The sequence below is a fragment of the Myodes glareolus genome, chromosome 2, assembly GCF_982192425.1.
Source record: "Myodes glareolus chromosome 2, mMyoGla1.1, whole genome shotgun sequence".
Lineage (NCBI taxonomy): Eukaryota > Metazoa > Chordata > Mammalia > Rodentia > Cricetidae > Myodes > Myodes glareolus.
This window is the reverse complement of record NC_142027.1, coordinates 51,973,883-51,992,908: the sequence shown is the minus strand read 5'-3', so window position 1 is coordinate 51,992,908 and position 19,026 is coordinate 51,973,883. Positions and strand designations below refer to the sequence as shown.

Below are 19,026 nucleotides of genomic sequence, written 5' to 3'. Positions count from 1 at the left end.
ATATAAAATACTCTGAGAACAGAGTTGTAGAAGACAAGAGTAGCATAAAGCAACACCACTTTATCCTCTGCCCTGGCCGAATCAACTATGCTAGAGTGTGAAATGGAAGACTTAAACTTCTAAAGATCAACCTGAGGCTACCATCCAGGTATCCTCTAGTACCAGGCACTCACTTTCAACCTAGAACTTTAATAAAAATAAAAGTAATATCCCAAATTACTTGCCACTTTACCCAAGAAATAATTCTTTTAACTAAAAATGTACTTTTGATTATAGACTGCTATCTGTGTCGCGTGAAGACAAGTTTCTGGTTTACAGTTATTAGGGTTCACCAGTGTCTTGCCCTTACCTTCACTGACCATCCTAACCCCTGTAAGTAATAATACAGACAGTCGAGCAGATTGAGACACTGGGGCTTTAAACAGTAAGAAGATTTCCAGTGTTAGCTCCATGATGCTGGCAGTGCTTTCTCTGGACTCAACTTTTAACTTCTACTAAAGTGCAGAAATATCAACAACAAAAAAATGTAGTTCCTAGTTATATATGTAGGCAGAGACTGCTTGTCAGATCCTGGTCACCCAGGCCAAAAATAATCAAACATAAATAATTACACATGAACTGTGTTAATGAAAACACTGCTTGGCCTATTAGCTTAGGCTTCTTATTAACAACTCTTACATCTTAAATTAATCCCTTTCTATTATGCTGTGTGTTACCACAAGGCTGTGGCTGACTGGGTAAAGTTCAGGCATCTGTCTCCTTTGGCAGCTACATGGCATCTCCCTGACTCCTCCTTGTTTCTTCTAGCACTCAGTATAGTTTTTCTGCCTAGCTCTATTCTGCCCTGTCAGAGGCCCAAAGCAGGTTCTTTATTAATCAATGATAACAAAGCATATTCACAGCATACGGAAGGGAATCCCATGTCATATGGATTCAAAGATTAATACAAAAGACAACTGTCCAGCTACTTTGTAGTAAGCATGCGAAAAAGAAGGCCTGCTAGTGGCTGACTTGAAGGTGTTGCTTGTTATGGTATCTGACAGTGTAATATTTATGATCACATGAAATGTTTTAGAAACAGAGTCGATGGAAGCTTTTCCTGGAGGATTTGTGTGAAGAAATTCCATCCAACAATGTTGCTCACCATTTGCTAAACCATCTTCTTTGACCTATTAAAGGCATAAGTCACAAAAAATCCCACACCAGTTTGGAATTATGATTAATAGAATGGTTATTTATTCAAAGGGGAAAAAACTTACAGATTACCGTCCCAGACAACAGCCCCTCTGCGCGATCCGGAAAGGAGTCTAGGAGCCCTAAGCGGAGCCAGAAGTCAGAGAAAGAGTGGAGGACAGCTGCTGCTTTTTTAAAGAGAGAGAGAGAGACCACGCCCCAATGGGCTGGTATCTCAGTGGCTATTGGCTAAAGGAGTGGAAGGAGCTCCCGCAGCAACCTATGAAGTGGGGAAAAGAGAGTAGATAGCTATTCATAGCATGTATGGCAGTGAGACCCAAGCTTTTGTCTGTAGATTCATACTGCGTGACTGCAGGTGGTCATACGACTTCTAAGAACCATGAAGACATCAGGAGCAGGTAGACTGGATGTCAGTGAGAAAGGTAGGCTGGATGTCAGTGAGAAAGGTGATGGCAAATGGCTGTTTTCTTGTACTGTGTCATCAGACTAATGGGCTTCAGAAATCTAGATTTTCATTTTCTAGAAATAAACAAAATAAACAATATAAAAAAAGCAATTAAGTAGGAATGAGCAAAAACTTGCAGGTGTCAAGAAACTTGTAAATAAACACATAAAGTGCCAGCGACTTCATTTCTACCACCGGTTCCTGAAAGAAAAGGCCAGGCTAAAACCCTCCTCAGTACTGCAGTAAGTAGAGACTTTTGCAAGCTGTGGTCTACTATGCCTGGGCTCCTTTATTTAAAGAAAGCCTGGGGATGAGAAGAGCTGGGGGAACAACGATGATGGGGTCACAGCACAGACTTTCCCAGTCCACTGTGAGCTCAAACTTTTAAGAATATTTTCATCTAAGAAGTCTTAAAATTTCAGTCTTCTGTTCCTACCTGAAATAATTTTTCTTCTGGAAGAAAACAAATCCTAGGATGAGCAGAATAATCCCCAGGAGGGAAAGTTTCACATAGATAAAGATCAGCAGGGAATGCAGTGTGCTGGTGACACCTGTAACTACAGGCAAGGGTAAAGAACAAATCAGTTAAATAATAGTTTTAATCAAGAATTAAGACAAACAACTTTAAAATCACTTACAGTATTCTTAAAGTTTTAGGGAATATCAAAATCAGAAAACCTTATCAATTATACTTCAAATACTACTCATATACTACTATTTCAGGATGAAATTTAGCAACCTAGTACAGCCTTTATGATTCATAGGCATTATCAAATATTTTACAGTGAATAGGTAAAAAGTATTATTGTTAATACTTTCCAGTTATATAAGAAAAAGTTTCCTGTGTAAACTTTATTTTATTTTTATGAAAATATAATTACACAATTTCCATCCATTCCTATTCCTTAATCCAACCTCCCAATACTACCTCTTAAATTCTTAACCTCTTCTTCCTTAATTGTTTTTCTTGCCTATTTTTACATAATCTGTAAATGAAATCTGTTTAGTTTATGTTGCTTGAATGTACATGACTTCAGAACTGGCCACTTGGTATTGGATAACCAATTATGGGGCCATCTCTGAGAGAAGATTACTTCTCCCCCTACTCAGTTATCTGTAATTCTTAGTTAAGGAGTGTCTTACTTAGGGTCTTCATTGTTGTGAGGAGACAACCCGACCATGGCAATGCTTATAAAGACAACATTTAATTAGAGTGGCTTGTTTACTGTTTCAGAGGTTTGGTCCATTTTCATCATGACAGGGCGCATGGCAGCATGCAGGCAGATGTAGTGTTTTGGGCTGAGATTCCTACATTTTGAAAGCTACAATAAGCCAACTGCCTCACTGGGTGGTTCCTGAACATAGGAAACCTCAAAGTCCACGCCCACAGTGACATACTTCCTCCAAGAAGACCATACTCACTCCAACATAGCCACACCTCAATATAATGCTGATCCCTGTGCGATTATGGGAGCCAATTATATTCAAACAGCCACAAGAGGGGAAGACCCATGAGATTTACAGCAAACATGCATGTATATCTATTGATGTTGACTTGTTGAGGTTTCATGGGTGAAGCTTTCCTGTCATTTCCAGGAGACACAATCTTTTTAAAAATGTTTTTATCTATCTATCCATTCATTCATTCATTTTACATACCTATCACAGTTACCTTTCCCTCCTCTTCTCCCATTCCCTACTCCCCAGCTCCTCTCTACTCCCCCTCAAACCACTCTTTCTCTGTTCCTGTTCAGGAAGGGGCAGGCTTCCCATAGATATCATCAAAGTGCCATGTATCAAATTACCGATAGACTAAGTGCCTCCCCTTATATTTAGGCTGGGAAAAGCAATCCAGTGTGAGGAATAGGTTTCTAAGAGCTAGTCAAAGAGTTAGAGACAGTCACAGCCCCCAGTGTTTGGAGCCTGACAAATAGACCAAGCTACACAATTGTCACATATTAGGGTAATCCCATGCAGGCTCCCTCATTGTTAGTTCAGACTCTGAGATCCTATAAGCCAGGTTACATGTTTCTGTGGGTTTCCTTTGATATTTTTGAACTCTCTGACTCCAAAAATCCTTCCTCCCTCTCTTTAAAAGGATTTCTGCCACCCAGCCTAATGTTTGACTGTGGATCTCTATATCTGTCTCCATCAGTTACTAGATGAAGGCTCTCTGATAACAATTGGGAGACTCAGCAATACAGGACATGGTCACTTCAGGTTAAATAGTCACTATTGCTAGGAGTCTTAGCTGGGATCATCCTTGTAGGTTTGTGGGAGTTTCCCCTGCATCAGGTTTCTACCTGATCTCCTAAATCTACCTTTTCCAGTATTCTCTTTCAGTACTCTAAACCTCCATTCACTCCCCAAACCAATCCCTCAAGTTTCTATTCCCACCCATCTCCATCCATGACATCTTTTCTATTTCCCCTTCCCTGGGACATCTATGTGACTCACCTTGGGTCCTCCTTGTTACCCAGCCTCTCTTGGTTTGTGGATTTTAGCGTGGTTATCTTATGTTTTACAGGTAAAATCCACTTATGAGTGAGTACATACCTTGTTTGTTTTTCTAGGTCTGAATTACCTCTCAAGATGATTTTTTTCCTAGATACATCCATTTGCCTTCAAATTTCCTATTCTTCATTGTTTTTTAACAGAAGAGTAATACTCCATTGTGCAAATGTACCACATTTGTTTTATCCATTCTTTGGTTGAGTGGCATCTAGATTGTTTCCAGGTTCTGGCTATTACAAATAATGCTTCTATAAACACAGTTGAGCAAGTGTCTTTGTGGCATGATTGAGCAACCTTTGGGTATATGCCTAGAAATGATATAGCTGGGTCTTGAGGTAGATTAACTCCAAGTTTTTTGAAAAACTGCCAAATTGATTCCCAAAGTGGCTGTATAAATTTGCACTCCCACCAGCAGTGAAGGTGTGTTCCCTTTACTCCACATCCTCTCCAGAAAAAGGAGCCATTCTGACAGGTGTGAGATGGAATTTTAGTGTCAATTTGACTTACATGTCTCTATGACTAAGGATATTGATCATACACTTAAGTGTTTTTCAATCATTTGAGACTATTCTGTTGAGAATTTTCTGTGCAGGTCTGTACCTTATTTTTTAAAATGGATTATTTGGTTTTTTATATCTAGTTTCTTAAGTTCTTTATATATTTCGAGAATCAGGTCTCCATCAGATGAGGGGTTGGTGATGATTTTTTCCCATTCTGTAGGCTGCTGTTTTGTCTTATTTGTAGCGTCATTTGCCTTATAGAAGCTTTTCAGTTTCTGGAAAGTTCTGTTTATTGTCAAGTTTTGTGTCTGTGCTACTGGTGGTCTATCCAGGAAGTTGAAGAGAAAAAAATCTCATAGTAGATTTCCTGGTTCTATGGCTCTTTTAATGTTTCCCCCTCTTTTATAATATTCTCTGAGCATTAGGTAAAGGAATTGTGTTGTATATGTATCCAAGGGGACTGGACATCCTGTGATCACTGTGTTATGCATTTTGACCATTTGTGGCATTCTATAATGGTTTCTGTCTATTACAAAGAAAAATTTCTTTGGTAAAGATTAAGAGCCACACTTACTAGTGGGCATAAGGATATTTTGAATTCAGCTAATCAATGCTCTGGTTTAATGAAGGGCTGTAGTACATTCGTCTCTAAGATCAATGACCTCACTAACCTTGAGTAGTTGGCTAGGTTTTCAGTACCAGGCATGATCTTCCACTACTGAGTGGGTCTTGAGTATAATTGGACAGCTTTTGGTTGCTGCCAAGATATGGTTATTGTTTAACCTTAGAGACAAGCCTTGCTGGTCATTGTTGTGGTTCATAAGCTTCGTAGCCAGGGGATACTACTAAGTTCTTCCCTTTTTGGGGCACCATGCACAGCACTTTGGTGACTGTGAGATTTAGTCTTCAGGGAGGAGGTTTTCAGGTCAAATCCAGCTTAGATCCTCTGAGTTCTCTGTCTGAAGGGCATTCCATGCAAGCATCAGACTTTTGAAAGGCATTATTCTTTTTATTTAAAAAGTTTTGAGAATTTCATGCAATCATATTCACCTACAACTCCTCATCCTAACTCCGATCAGATCCCCATTTGTTTTATTACCCTACCAACTTTTTATCTTTGTTTTTATAACACACTGACTTTAGTTTATCCTGCCCATATATTCCTGGGTTGGGGCCTGTGAGGAACTACAGCCTCAAAGATAGCTGACTCTCTCTCCTCAAAAACCCACTAACTGTCCTTAGTTCTATATTTTCCAGTGCAGAAACTCAGGGATCTCTTTCCACTCCATGATAAATATTGATTGGTTTCAGCTTGTGCAGGAAACTCATTGCTGGGAGCTTGTGAGTTTAGAGACCCTGCCTGTCATGTCCAGAAGTCACTTCCTCTGACCTCTCCTGACCTCGGAATTTACCAAAAATTTTTCTCCTTTTTTTTTCCTTGACCAGTTGAGAGTTTCTGCTCTAACCAGTATTCACTTAAAAAGTAACCTCTCTGAAGCACCATGAGAGTTGCAATGATCTGCAGGTAGAATGATATAAATTTAGAGGGTAGTTTGATTCTACGTCCATTCTACAGAATAGTATCCTGTGAACTCACTGTCATGGGAAATCTGTCACCGGTCAGCTACTCAACTGAAAGAAATGTTTTGGTTCAAGAGGCAGGGTTTCATTAGGGATGGAAGTGACCAAGGAAGGGATTTTTTTAAATATTTGTTTGTTTCTTTGTTTGTTTTTACCCATAAAGAACAAGCAACTGTGGTTGAAAAGCAGTGGCTTACAACTCTATTCAGGTTCCCCATTTATTCTTTAACATTTGTGCATAGATTTTATACTTTAGTAAATGATAAAAGACTTCTTTAAGACTCCCCATCCAGGGGCTCTTAGCCTCAATTGAAATACCAGGTACATGCTTCCTTATGTAACTTAACCAGAAGCAGTTAGTAGCCTCTATAACATCCATGACATTTTCACTCACAAGCATTGATCCTCATCATTTGATGGACATCTAAGCTGTGTGCATGTTCTAGGACAGGAGCATCCATGAACACGGATGCACATTGGCTCTGTAGTCAGAGTACTTTGGTATGTTCCCAGAACTGAAAGAGCTTGGTCATGTGGGCGATCTCTTTCTAGTTTTCAGAGGACAGCCACATAGATCTCCACAGTAGATGCACCAGTTGTACTCCCAACACTGCATGAAGTTTCCCCACTTCCCACATCTACTGTATTTTATTTTAGTATTAATTATTCCGGCTGAATTAAGACCAAAATCTCAAAGTAGTTATAATTCTCATTACACTGATGGCTAAGGATAGTGAGCCATTTTAAAATATTTCTAGGCCATTTGTATTTCTTCTTCTGAGAACAATCTATTCAGTTTCACAGCTCATTTTTGAATTTGGTTGTTTCTTTTCCAGGTGTGTTTCATTTTTTTAATGACTTGCATATTCTGAATATGAATCCTCCATCAAATCTGTATGCTACCTCTCCAGTCAGTTAACAGTTTCCTTTGCAGTTCAGAAACTTTTTAATCTTATGAATTCCCACTTGTTTCCTTTTTTAGTACCTTTATTACCTAGCAACCAGAGTCTTATTAAGAAAGCCCTTACCTGAGTCTATACCCCCCAGGGAATTTATTCTTTAAAGGGGGGGGTGCACTTACCTTGATTGAGTTCTATGGACAGAGTCAGGTTGCCAGTCGGATGGGAGACAAAGCAGAACACAGCAGACACATTGTTCTGCTCCCAGTGGTATGTGCTTCTGACAGTCACAGTGCCATTGCTGTGTAATTCCTGCTTAGTGACGTGATTTCCATCTGGAATCCAAAAGACCTGCGCAGCTAGCTTGCCTGCAATTGCCTCACAAACTGCTGTTCTGTTTTCCCCTGGAAGCAGGGTCACTACTGGAGGCACTGTGGAGATGGAAGGGAAAAAAGATTCAGTCTGGTCACAAATTACAAAGGCGTCTGTTTCTATCTACAATCTGGTGACCTGAAATAGCACAATATGTGACCACGTCACTTACCTAGCACTTGGAGGTCATGTCTCCTTAGGAAATTCCCCTGAGGTGTTACTACGTCACATGAATAAAGCCCATCATGATCGAGAGCCACTGCATTGATCTGAAGCTCAGGACTCTGGTCAGGTGTGAAGGTCCAGGTGATTCTCCTGTCTGTACAGTTGGTTTCATTGACCTCCTTTGTATCTACTCTGTAGGATACTCTGCAGGGAGGCTGGCCTCTGGGGGCTATGTCCCACGTTATTAATACTGCTTTTGTCTCTGGAAGAGCAGGGCAGCACAGCAGAGCCTTTGCACCCATCTGTACCAACAGTGTAGTGTTACCTGGACACACAGAAGAAGAACAGGAAAAGGAAACCTGTGTTAAGTCTGTCCACAGCAGCGTATATGAAGTTACACTAGAGTATCGTCTGACTGAGTGTATTTCAGAAATGCTAGATTCTTCTTACATTTCTTGTTTCTAAATGTTCAATCTATTAGATTAAATACATTATTCATTTTCTAAAGTAAAATTCAAGGCCTGTGGGCTACATGCATTTGCACCATAAAACTTCCCATTCCCTGTATACAGACTTAGAATCCACGATGGATACAAGTTTGCTGAGAGGTGATTACTCAACAAAATTTCTGTTATAGTTCCCTGTGACAAAAGAGTCAGTGATGTCACCACTTTAACAGGAGCAGAAGTCGCTGTGAAAGCCTTGACTCTGGTAAGTGTTGTATTAACCATCTCAACTACACCATTTCAGTGTCACTTACCTCTTTGGGGTCCTCAGGTCCTCACAAGTCACATCAGATAAAGGTCATCTAACTAGACGACCAAGGGTTTTTTAGCACAGACTTGGGAGACAAAGAAAATGTTGTACACCCTTCCAAGTACTAACAAGGCCCAACCCTGCTTAGCTTCTGAGATCAGACAAATCATGTACATTCAGGTTGATTAATGGGACCTTCTGAAATTGAAAAGCTTTTGTAAAGCAAAGGACACAGTCAAGACAAAAAAGGGGCAGCCTACTGAATGGGAAAAGATCTTCACCAACATCACATCAGACAGAGGACTGATCTGCAAAATGTATAAAGAACTCAAGGAACTAGACATCAAAATATAAACAATCCAATTAAATAATGATGTACAGATCTAAACAGAGGATTCACAACAGAAGAATTTCAAATAGCTGAAAGACACTTAAGGAATTGTTCAATATCCTTAGTCATCAGGGAAATTCAAATTAAAATGACTCTGAAATACCATCTTACATGTGTCAGAATGACTAATAATCCAAAACACCAGTGATAGCTTATGCTGGAAAGGATGCAGAGTAAGGGGAAGATTCCTCCATTGCTGGTGGGAATAAAAACTTGTATAGCCACTCTGAAAACCTGTATGGCAGTTTCTCAGAAAATTGAGAATTAACCTACTGCAAGATAATTGTAATTATGTGGAATAGATATGGATAGGGCACAAAAGGAATAGCATGTTGGTTGAAGAGATTGTTTCAACCAGCCTTTCAATGTGGTTAAAGCTTATGAGAATGCTTTCTTGTTCACACCTAAGATTGATGTGTATAGAATGAGAAAGTTCCAACAATGCTAGCTTAGAGTTGTGGTGAGCATACCTTGCAATGCCTAGACTGAGACCAAATTTATGCATATAGTTTTCCAGTGGAAACCAGTAATTCCCCAGGAATCATTATTCAGAAAGAAAACACTAACCAGCTAAAAATCCATCAGCCCTGGAAAACAAACCCCAAATGTGTGGCACATGAGGGCAGAGGAAAATTGCAACTGTCCTTGGTGCCTTTTCAGGAAACTGACCAGGCAGAAACAGGCAAGCAGCAAAAGTAATGGCACCAAAGGAAGCAAGCTATAAAGCAGCCAGGTCCTGCTCCCCGTCTCCTCCATGGTGGATGGTCCTGAGGTTCTGGGGGCACCTGGGATATCAGACACTGCTGAAAACAATTAAGAAGTCCTAGAAGCATTAGAGTTGGCAGTACCCCTTTGCATTGTCATAAGATGAATGAAGGAACTAGCAGACAAAGCCCTCTGTTTCTCCTTTGGTGGTCAGAGTACTATAAACTACTATTTTTAATTTTTGTGAACATCTCACCTTCTGCTTGGATGAGTCATCTATAGAAAGATCCCTATGGCAGTTCTCATGAACCACTTCACCAGGCCCTTTCATTTATATATTTAGTTCAGTGTTATGGAAATCATTTTCTTTATACAGTTTTAGAACTTGAAAGGAATGTTACTGTTCTGAATAGTGCCCAAAGACCAAGAGCTCGAGAATGGCAGTTGAGACTCACACCAGCAGGTTTCTGATGCAGTACATTTGCTCCCTCTTGTAAGTTATCGTTATCTCCAAACATCAAATATTTTTTATCAAATATGCTTTGCTTAGCATCTAGCTAGTGCTCATTATGACTGACCTGTGTTAATATTCACCAATCTCTGTTTATCAATGTTGGTTTTGACTTATTTATAAATAAGTTGCGACACAGTTCAGTGAATCAAAAATAGTGTTTTTTAAATAATGTTAAGCAAACTAGAAGATATCTGAATTCATAAGACACACTGCTGCAGTGGTTCTCAACCAGAAAATTTCTCATCCCCCAGAAACACGTGGTAGCTTTGAGAGACACTTCTGATATCACAGTGTGGGAGAGGATCTGCATCCAGTAAGCAGAGGTCCAGGGCTTGATAAACCCCCTGCGTCGCACAGGGCACTCCTCAATTCCCATAGCACAGGAATCAATAACTCCACTGTCTACGTATTTTGTGGATTTGCTTTTTATGTGTGTATATTCTGGGTTATGATGTAAGATACACTGTTTCTTTGGGGTTACTATTAACAATTTGTCAAAAGCAGAGAAGTAAAGTATTGAACTGCATGTGTGACATTCCCCCCAAGACCCCAGATCCTTTATTTGAGGTTACAAACAATCAAGAGTAATTTATGGAGGACATACAGTGAGCATATAGTTTAATGATACAGAATGGTGGCAAATGTACTGCAGCTGCTGTTTAGCTTGGGCAAGCAGACAAGAAGCAAACATGGCTATCTATGGGGAGGCAGTTTGATGGCAAACAATAGAGAACCTAATAGAAGCAAACCCAATTAAGAAGACCTTATTTCCATTATTTATTTAATCATCAAACAAACTTGCTAATTTTGATTGGTTTCATACTTACTTATTAGATGGTGTTCTGGATCATCTTGAGTCCTTTCTGAAATAGAAAACAAGATTAAGTATTAAAATGGCGTGAGTAAACACTAAGGTGGTATTCAAAGTTATCCCTAAGGTCTGAGTTATTTAGAGAGGACTTCATTGTTGCCACAACAGAGAGTCCAATAATCCAGGCCAAGTTCAGCATGTTCAATCCAGGCCAAGTTCATTCATGGAACTTCACCCTGAGATCATAGCACACAAAGCAAAGGAGTTCTTTCCAAGCCTAAAGATAGACTACTCTCAACACAGTATAACCTTCATCTGACTTCTTTGGTTCTCTCCTCCTCGTTCTTCAGGCATAAGGACACATAGACCATGTGTGACCTCTGAAACCTGCGATATAATAAAATATTCAACCTCCAGGTGCTCCTGAGACTGTGGATGACCACAGGAAAAAGAAGTTCTGGGTGAGATCCTAGGTGTTCATTTTGAAACAAAGACTGTGCCTCTCACTTCCTGCGTTCTCACACAGCACACATCTTCCTGCACAGATAATGACCTCTGCATTTTTCTGATGTCCCCAATCAGAAACTGACCTAGGACAATTGATAAGCAGTGACCTATAAATCAATGCATATACCAGGGTGACTGTTCCTGGCTCTGTAAGACAATCTCCTTGTGCTCTGCTTTGTTTCACAGGATGCTTTTCCTCATTCTAGGAGACAAATGCTTTCTCAAGAATACCCGAGCTTCCTATTGTCCACATTGGTTCTTACACAAAACACTTTCTATTATGAACATGAAAAGCAAAGGTGACTCATGCAAAAATGGGGGGATTCCCAGTATCCCCTCAGAAAGATATTTCAAAGGGAAACAATCAAAATACTTTTATATTTAGTTTTTATATAATACTTGTATATTTTATATTTAATATTTTATATTAGTAAAATCTCCAAATTTTACTAATTATAAGCACTGTAATAGTTCCTGAACATATTTCTTTCCACATTTCATAGGTAGTTCCCTGAGTACTCTTGGGCTCAAAAATAAAAGGAATATTTTTGTTCTTTCCTGGTAATCCCCATTTCCCTAAAGAAGACTATATATTTAGCTAAAATTTAAACTAATCCTAAAAAGAAATGTATTTGACTTCTACAGATGAGCAACAATCCCCAAAAGCAAGATATGATTTCTATTTTGTAAGGTACTGTAAGTTTTGATGGAACTGGACATATTTTTATATAATGGACAGGGAAAGGAAATGTGTGATGAATGAGGGACACAGACCTTACAAAGGAAAAGGATAATTGTGATAGGTATAAAAGTGGATATTCTGAAATAGATGGGAATGGCAAAGCAACGATGATGATGGAGATGAGATAAGGCTGGACCTGGGAAGATGGGTCACATGTGTGAGCTTGAGAACCTCTGCTGAATCTTCAGTGTCCACGTATGAGGTAGAACATGACAGTTCCTGTCTCTAATCCAGTGCTAAGGCAGCAACAGGAGCATCTCAGTTTCTCACTGACTAGCCAGCCTAACAATTCCATTGAATCCCGTGTTCACCGAGAAACCTTGGCTCAAAAAATAAGGTAGAGAGCAATTCAGGAAGACACCAACTGTCAACCTCTGCCTTCCACATACACATGTGCAGACACATATATGCACACATGTATGTGTACTTGCATGCACATGCACACACACAAAGATGGAGCAATGGAAAGTAGCGCTGTTCAGCTTGGAAAGGTTCCTCCCTGAAGTGATCCAAGAAGGTAGGGAGAAAGCTCCAGAGACTCATTACGTATTCTGGGCAATAGTTTCGCACGAAACATGCGATCTGCAAACTCTTTCTCATGTTCTGTGATGTGCCTTTTCACTCGTGATGATGATCTTTGATGCAGAAACATATTGAATTGTGACATTCTCTTTTGTCTGCTTTTGCTGTTGTTTTATGCTTTTGTAATAATATCTAGGAAATGATTACAAAATCCAAGATCAAGACTTAGTTTTTTATGCAGATGTATGGTTGATGTAAAAGTAGTTTTGTAGGTTAATTTCCTATGTTTAAATCAGTTGAGGGTCCTGGTCAAGGTGACACATACCTTTAAGTCCAGTATTTGGAGAAAGGGGCTGGGGGATCTCTGAGCTCCAGCACAGCCAAGTCTACACAGCGATTTTCAGGACAGGAAAAACTACACACTGAAACACAGTTTCAAAAAACAAAGAAAAACAAAACAAAAACAAAAAAAGACAGCATCCAAAAGTAGATTGAGAGCCCATAGAGATGACTCAGATGTCAAGAGCATTGGCTGCTCTTCCAGAGGGCCCAGGTCCAATTCCCAGCGTCCACATAGTAGATCAAAACCATGGTAATTCCAGTCCCAGAGGCAGCAGCCATGTATGTGGTACACACACATACTTGCTGGGTAAAACACCCATGCACAAAAATTAAAAATAATAGAAAAAGTCAATTAATTATAGACAGAATTTTATTCAACACTCTCTACTATGCTGATCTCACCACAGTATTTAAGTAGCTATATTTTAATAATGAAATTTGGAATAGAGAAATCTTTCTTCTTTATGCAGATTATTTTGGCTACTCAGGGTCTGTTACACAATATGATGTAAATTTTAGAATTAAGTTTGATTTGTTGGAGATGGCGTTCAATCTTGGGGTGTGTCATTGTTATAATAGTGAGTCTTCCAAGCTGATGACAATCGGGTATTTTTACATCTTAATTTCTTTGTTTATTCATGCTACAAATCTGCTGCTTATGTGAGCATAACTTCTACAAATTCTAATCAACAAAAAACAGAAAAAACAATGAAGAAAAAGGAAAACGATATCATTGTGATCATTTCTGAACCTGTCGAATAAATGTTTTAATCTCTAGCGACAAGAACAGTCAGGAACTAGCCTGCTGTAGCAGCACATACCTTTAACACAAGCACTAGGGAGGAAGAGGCAGGTAGATCTCTATGAGTTCCATGACAGCCTGGGCTACAAAGAGAGCTCCAGGGCAGTCAGACCCTGTCTCAAAAAGATCAGTAACTTCCATTATTTTCCCTCTACTGTTCTTGACCCCACCCTTCTCTCCCCCTACACAAATACTTTATGTCCTTATTACTGTCACAGCCTGGAAGACCAGGTAGACTGTGGATCTGATACAAGTGTTCCAACTTGTAGCCAAAGTGTCTGAAAGTCGGGATTGCCTCTTTCACAGCAACAGGATGGAAAAGCTATAGATGGTCTGGGGTAGAGCACTCACCTGTCACATGGAGGTCTATTATGTTGCTATTAATAATGTCAGAATTAAAGTTTATAGAACAACCATATGACCCATCGTCACTGGGAATTACTGGTTCAAAATGGAGAGTAAAAGCTGAAATCTGGTCCTCGTCTTCCCAACCAGTATGTTGCCAAGGCCCAATCACAAGAGGTAAACAGTTTTTTCCACTGTACTTGCACCAAGTCACATTAGGTCTCTGAGCACAATATGTCACGGGACATTTCATTTTAAAGGACTCTCCCACTGTGGCATATTCCGAATGCCTGAGAACTCTAAGTTGTACTGGACATGACTCTTCACCTAAAACACAAATGGAAAACTGGAATGAGTATGATCTTCTCGAAGAACCATAGATACCACAGCAATTATTTCCACCAAATATTTCTCAGGCAGAATTCCAAAATTTTCCTCAGTACTATTTTTCAGTACTTTATCTCCTCTAGCTCAGTGTGGTGTATAGCTGCACATAATCAATATTTGCTTTAAAAATAAATCACTTCACTGAGTTCTGGAGGTGCACACATTTAATCCCAGCACTCTGGAGGCAGAGTAAGGCAGATTTCTGAGTTTGAGGCCAACTGGTCTACAGAGAAAGTTCCAGGACAGTCAGGGCTACACAGAGAAACCCTGTATCAATCAATCAATCAATCAATCAATCAATCAATCAATCAATACAATTAGTTAATTAGTGAAACATTTAAATTTGATTTCATATTTTTTAAGATTATAGTGTCCTCTAAGACTAGAGTGTACAATAGTTACTGTGACGTGTCGTTTTGGGAAAGAATTTAAAGATTATCTCTTAAATTTAGTTTTATAGGACAAGCGCATCCATTACAATACCACTTGTCTTTAAATACTCAATGGTTCTTGTGATATTTCCTCTCCTAGAAATATTTAAAGTAGGACAAGCAGAGACCTGAGAGGTCATCCAGGCTGCAGATGTGCAGTTTAAGTTCTGTTTGGCAGATATTTCCGGAACCTCCTCTACTCATTCATAACTAGTTATACAAGTGTACTAACCCTTCCTTATCAGTGTGTACATATACTTCCTAGATCCAGGGCAAAAACCGGCAAATGGAAAGATGACAAACAATTTTCAGGTTCTGACTATGTACTAAACACTTTTGGGCATCATATATGGAAGTACTCCTTATGGTAGAATCATGTCCAGACACACCCATCATGATTTAACATTATTGTAAGCCAAAATTCTTTTGTAAACCTAGTCTATCAAGCACTATATCTGATCCTAGTCTTCCTTAAACTTATTCAAAATAGATTAGTCTGCAGTTAGACCAAGTAAACTAACATAAAGTCTCTTTCATAGTGAAGTTTTGGTACTTCATGGAATTTTAGAATATACTTAAACAAAAATGTTGGCAACATTGTATACTGGATGGTATCGGCCGTTTGCTTTGTGATTGCATAGCTGGGTAGGGATATAGCCAGCACGGCAAAAGGCTATCGCATCACATATTGCTAGCCATGGAAAATAGCAACATTCAAAGTTTGAAGTGTATTTTCTCCTGATTTCATATCACTTATAAATCCTTGTAAAATTTTGATATTTTACAAGTTTAACTGTCCTAATTAAGGAATCACTCAGAATGTTGCTTCAGTCCATCACCATAGTGATTTTATGAGGTAATCGCTGGTATTATCTTTGCATTTAAGTTGAATAAACTAATTTTGTTCTAGAATTTGTATTCTAGAACAAATAGCCATCTATCATACATCACCAGCTATTGGGAGACAGACTCAGGACTAGAATTTAATCCTAGGTACACTACTCACTCCAAGGCATAGGTTGTTATCCAAAAATTTATTGTGAATGGGAATATGTATGAAAGTTCTTGGCATTACACTTAGATTATACTTTAATAACAATAAATGCCAAGTGTTACTGTTTTTATATTAAAATGGATTTATAAAACTGACATATAAGTTGAGTAATTGTCAAAAGTCATAAAACTATAATTCTTGCAGCCAAAACAAAAATTAAAAAATCTTCCCAAGTACCTCTGTTCTGAAAAGTGAACCCTAGCTACATTCACGGGATTAATAGTGGTCTGTGCCAGGCAAACAAATAGAGAGATTGAAAATGGAATGCTGTATAAAGATGTAATTCTTTCATATAAATAGAAGTGTTATAGAATAAGATTGACCAGCAAGGTTGCAACAAACTAAAGAGCTTTGGTTCTCTTTCCAAGGTTGCTCTTGCTACTTCTTTTAAGTCTACCAGGTGACAAGTGTCACCTCATGTCACCTTCAACTCTATTGCTCATTGCCTTTGCTCCGCAGCTCAGGGTTCACATGCATCCCACTTCGTGGAGCCTTGTCCATCCTATGTGCCAATGGTGCATGTCTCTCAGTTAGGTAGGTAGATACTATATAAATATTTCCAGTGGACAACAGAAAGCTTTTGGTGACTCCAGAGAAGAAAGATTCATGGTGACAAGTTACAGGTGTTTCTGGTCAGGGGGACCCTGACCACCTGGTGTAAGTGGGCCTCATCTTCCAGAGATACCAGGTCCATAGATCTCTTTCAGGAAGAGAAGCTATTGACAGTAGTGTTTGGTGAGCTCCTCTCATTCTATCATAAACAAGTTTGTATTTGCAAATGTCAGGGAAAGGTGTATCCCTGCAATGCTCAGTAAGACTTTGTTATGTAAGAAAGGTACAGTGAAGTCTACTTTCATTTCCCTGCAATATATTTCCTCATTTCCCTAATACAGTTTGCTAGAGAAATAGTGCACTGAACTTTGGTGGCTCTCAAGCTCCAGACATGGTTGACCTGTAGAAAACACTGTTTGTGGGAAAACAAAACAAATCTGCCAGTTGTTCCCCAGAGTTCACTTTCCTTTTCTAATAATATTACAGAAGAAAATGAAACGAGCCATGACCACCCAGCTAAAATCTGAATTATTCTCTTGCCAATGTTTTGTGAACCATGGACTATTTGTGATGGGTGTGAATTCCAGGCTGTTCGTTGGACAAACATGGCAATTGGGGAAGAGGAAAAGGTATTAGAGAGACCTACCAGATAAACTTGTTTTTGTTTGTGACTGTCCTACTTGGTCTATCAGACATTCCCCTGATCTGTGTTTAACAAGGATGTCATGTCAGACTCCGAGGATACAAAGAATGACATCCCTACATGTACACAAACACAAGCACATGAAATGCTCCTATCCTATCCTAGGATAAACACATAAACCATAAGGGCAAGAGCAATAAGACAGGGATACGATATTAAGTAATTTCAAGGTAAGAGAACCGAGAACTTGAGAAAAGTGAATTATATATCACAAATGCTTCTTCTTACTAACGCTGTGAGAGAAGCTGAGTAACTCGCCAAAGATAAGTGTGTTAGCGCTCATTCCGACTGAAGATGGTAACAGATAACATGGAGCTAGCCTGGAAGGAAATATCACTTAAGAAAACAATAAAGCTAATTAAAATTTTAAATAAAAGAAAACAATAGAAAATAATTACTCTTAACTAAATTTACACAGTATTTATGCTCTTAAGCGTTCTGGGTATTTGTCAAGAAAAAAAGACACTTAGTTGGCATAACACCTCAATGAAACACATGGCTGTTTCCTTTTGTCAGATGAGGACTAGAGCTGCTGTTTATAACCAATAACAGCCATGGTCTACTGATAAAGCTATTTTTATACACCCATCCTTAACCACTGCACAAAAGAGATTGTCCAAGAAAGCAAGCAAAAGGTCAATCACATCATATGAACCTGATTTCAAATAGTTTTCAACATTTTTCTTTCAACAAGTTCAAACTCCAAGTTACAGGAAAACATACAGGTAATGGAAGTTAAGGAGGAAAGTTTCATGGATGTTTGGTGATAGTTTCAAATCAACTTCAGTAACACAATAGAGGACAATTTTATAGTGTGGTAAAGGAAGTAAGAAAACTTGAAGAGCCCTATGATGCTAGTGAGTCAATTTAAGGATGCAACCAGCACATACCTTAATCTGATTGTGCTCAATCAAGGAAATCCTGAAGCACAGGAAAGTATTTCTAGGTATTTGCATAAGTATCTAGACACCTTTTGATACACAAAATGTGTTTGGAATTTGGGGAAAGATGCAACTCTGCTTCCAGTATTTTATGTGAACATTTCAACAGGAATACTGGAATCATGAAGATGAGACAGAGAGGGACTGGAGAAATAACTCAGCAGATAAGAGCACTTGATGTTCTTCCAGAGGTCCCAAGTTCAGATCCCAGCAACCATCTCAGGAAGCACATAACCACTGTAGCTGAAGCTCCCCAGGATCCAATGCCTTTTTCTAGACTCTATAGGCACGCACAACATGCAGAAATCAAATACATACATACAACATAAATAAAATTTAAAACTGAAAACTTTCTAAAGTGAGGAGAGGACATGTTATATTGCCAAGGAATAGTAGACTGACTTGGAGCATGACTGCTCTGACACAATTTAAAAGTGGCTCCACACAGAACGTCATAATGCTCACCTTCAGGAGAAAGAAGACAGGCAAGGCCAAGCTGGCAACATAACTCTAGTCACTGTGTTCTCAAAGGAACCAAGCTGTAATGTTATCTCCTTACCGGGCCTTCTTATGACTATTTTTATTACAATAATCAATGATCAATCAAAGATTTTCTACTGCATTTTCCAGATCAAACAAATACACACACACACACACACACAAGTACACACCCGTGCACACATATACACGCACACACACATGCACACACACACTTGCACACACACACAATTTGAAGTCCTCAGTCGAGCCACAAGTGAATGAGTGGTTCAGGCCTTCAAAGGTGGAGCAATCTCCAACTGCACTCAGAACTTTCTAGCCTCATGAGATACAGGAGTTTATACTCTTTCCAT

The 19,026-nt window shown here is 39.1% G+C and overlaps 1 protein-coding gene across 2 annotated transcripts in view; it reads right to left on the bottom strand.

Annotated features, from left to right (window-relative positions):
• Positions 1 to 1,213: 1,213 nt before the first annotated feature.
• LOC125392707 (cell surface glycoprotein CD200 receptor 2-like) overlaps positions 1,214 to 19,026 on the bottom strand; it is a 211,600-nt gene continuing 193,787 nt past the window's right edge. The window contains exons 1-5 of one of the 2 annotated variants that reach the window (XM_085677699.2): positions 10,864 to 10,932; positions 7,678 to 7,995; positions 7,316 to 7,564; positions 2,076 to 2,196; positions 1,214 to 1,713 (exon numbers count right to left, since the gene is read on the bottom strand). In XM_085677699.2, the coding sequence (XP_085533825.2) occupies positions 1,707 to 1,713; positions 2,076 to 2,196; positions 7,316 to 7,564; positions 7,678 to 7,972 (672 nt within the window). In that variant the 5' untranslated portion in view covers positions 7,973 to 7,995; positions 10,864 to 10,932 and the 3' untranslated portion in view covers positions 1,214 to 1,706. Of the gene's footprint in view, positions 1,714 to 2,075; positions 2,197 to 7,315; positions 7,565 to 7,677; positions 7,996 to 10,863; positions 10,933 to 19,026 lie in introns of those variants that run through there. The other variant, XM_087900357.1, reaches the window with a different exon arrangement.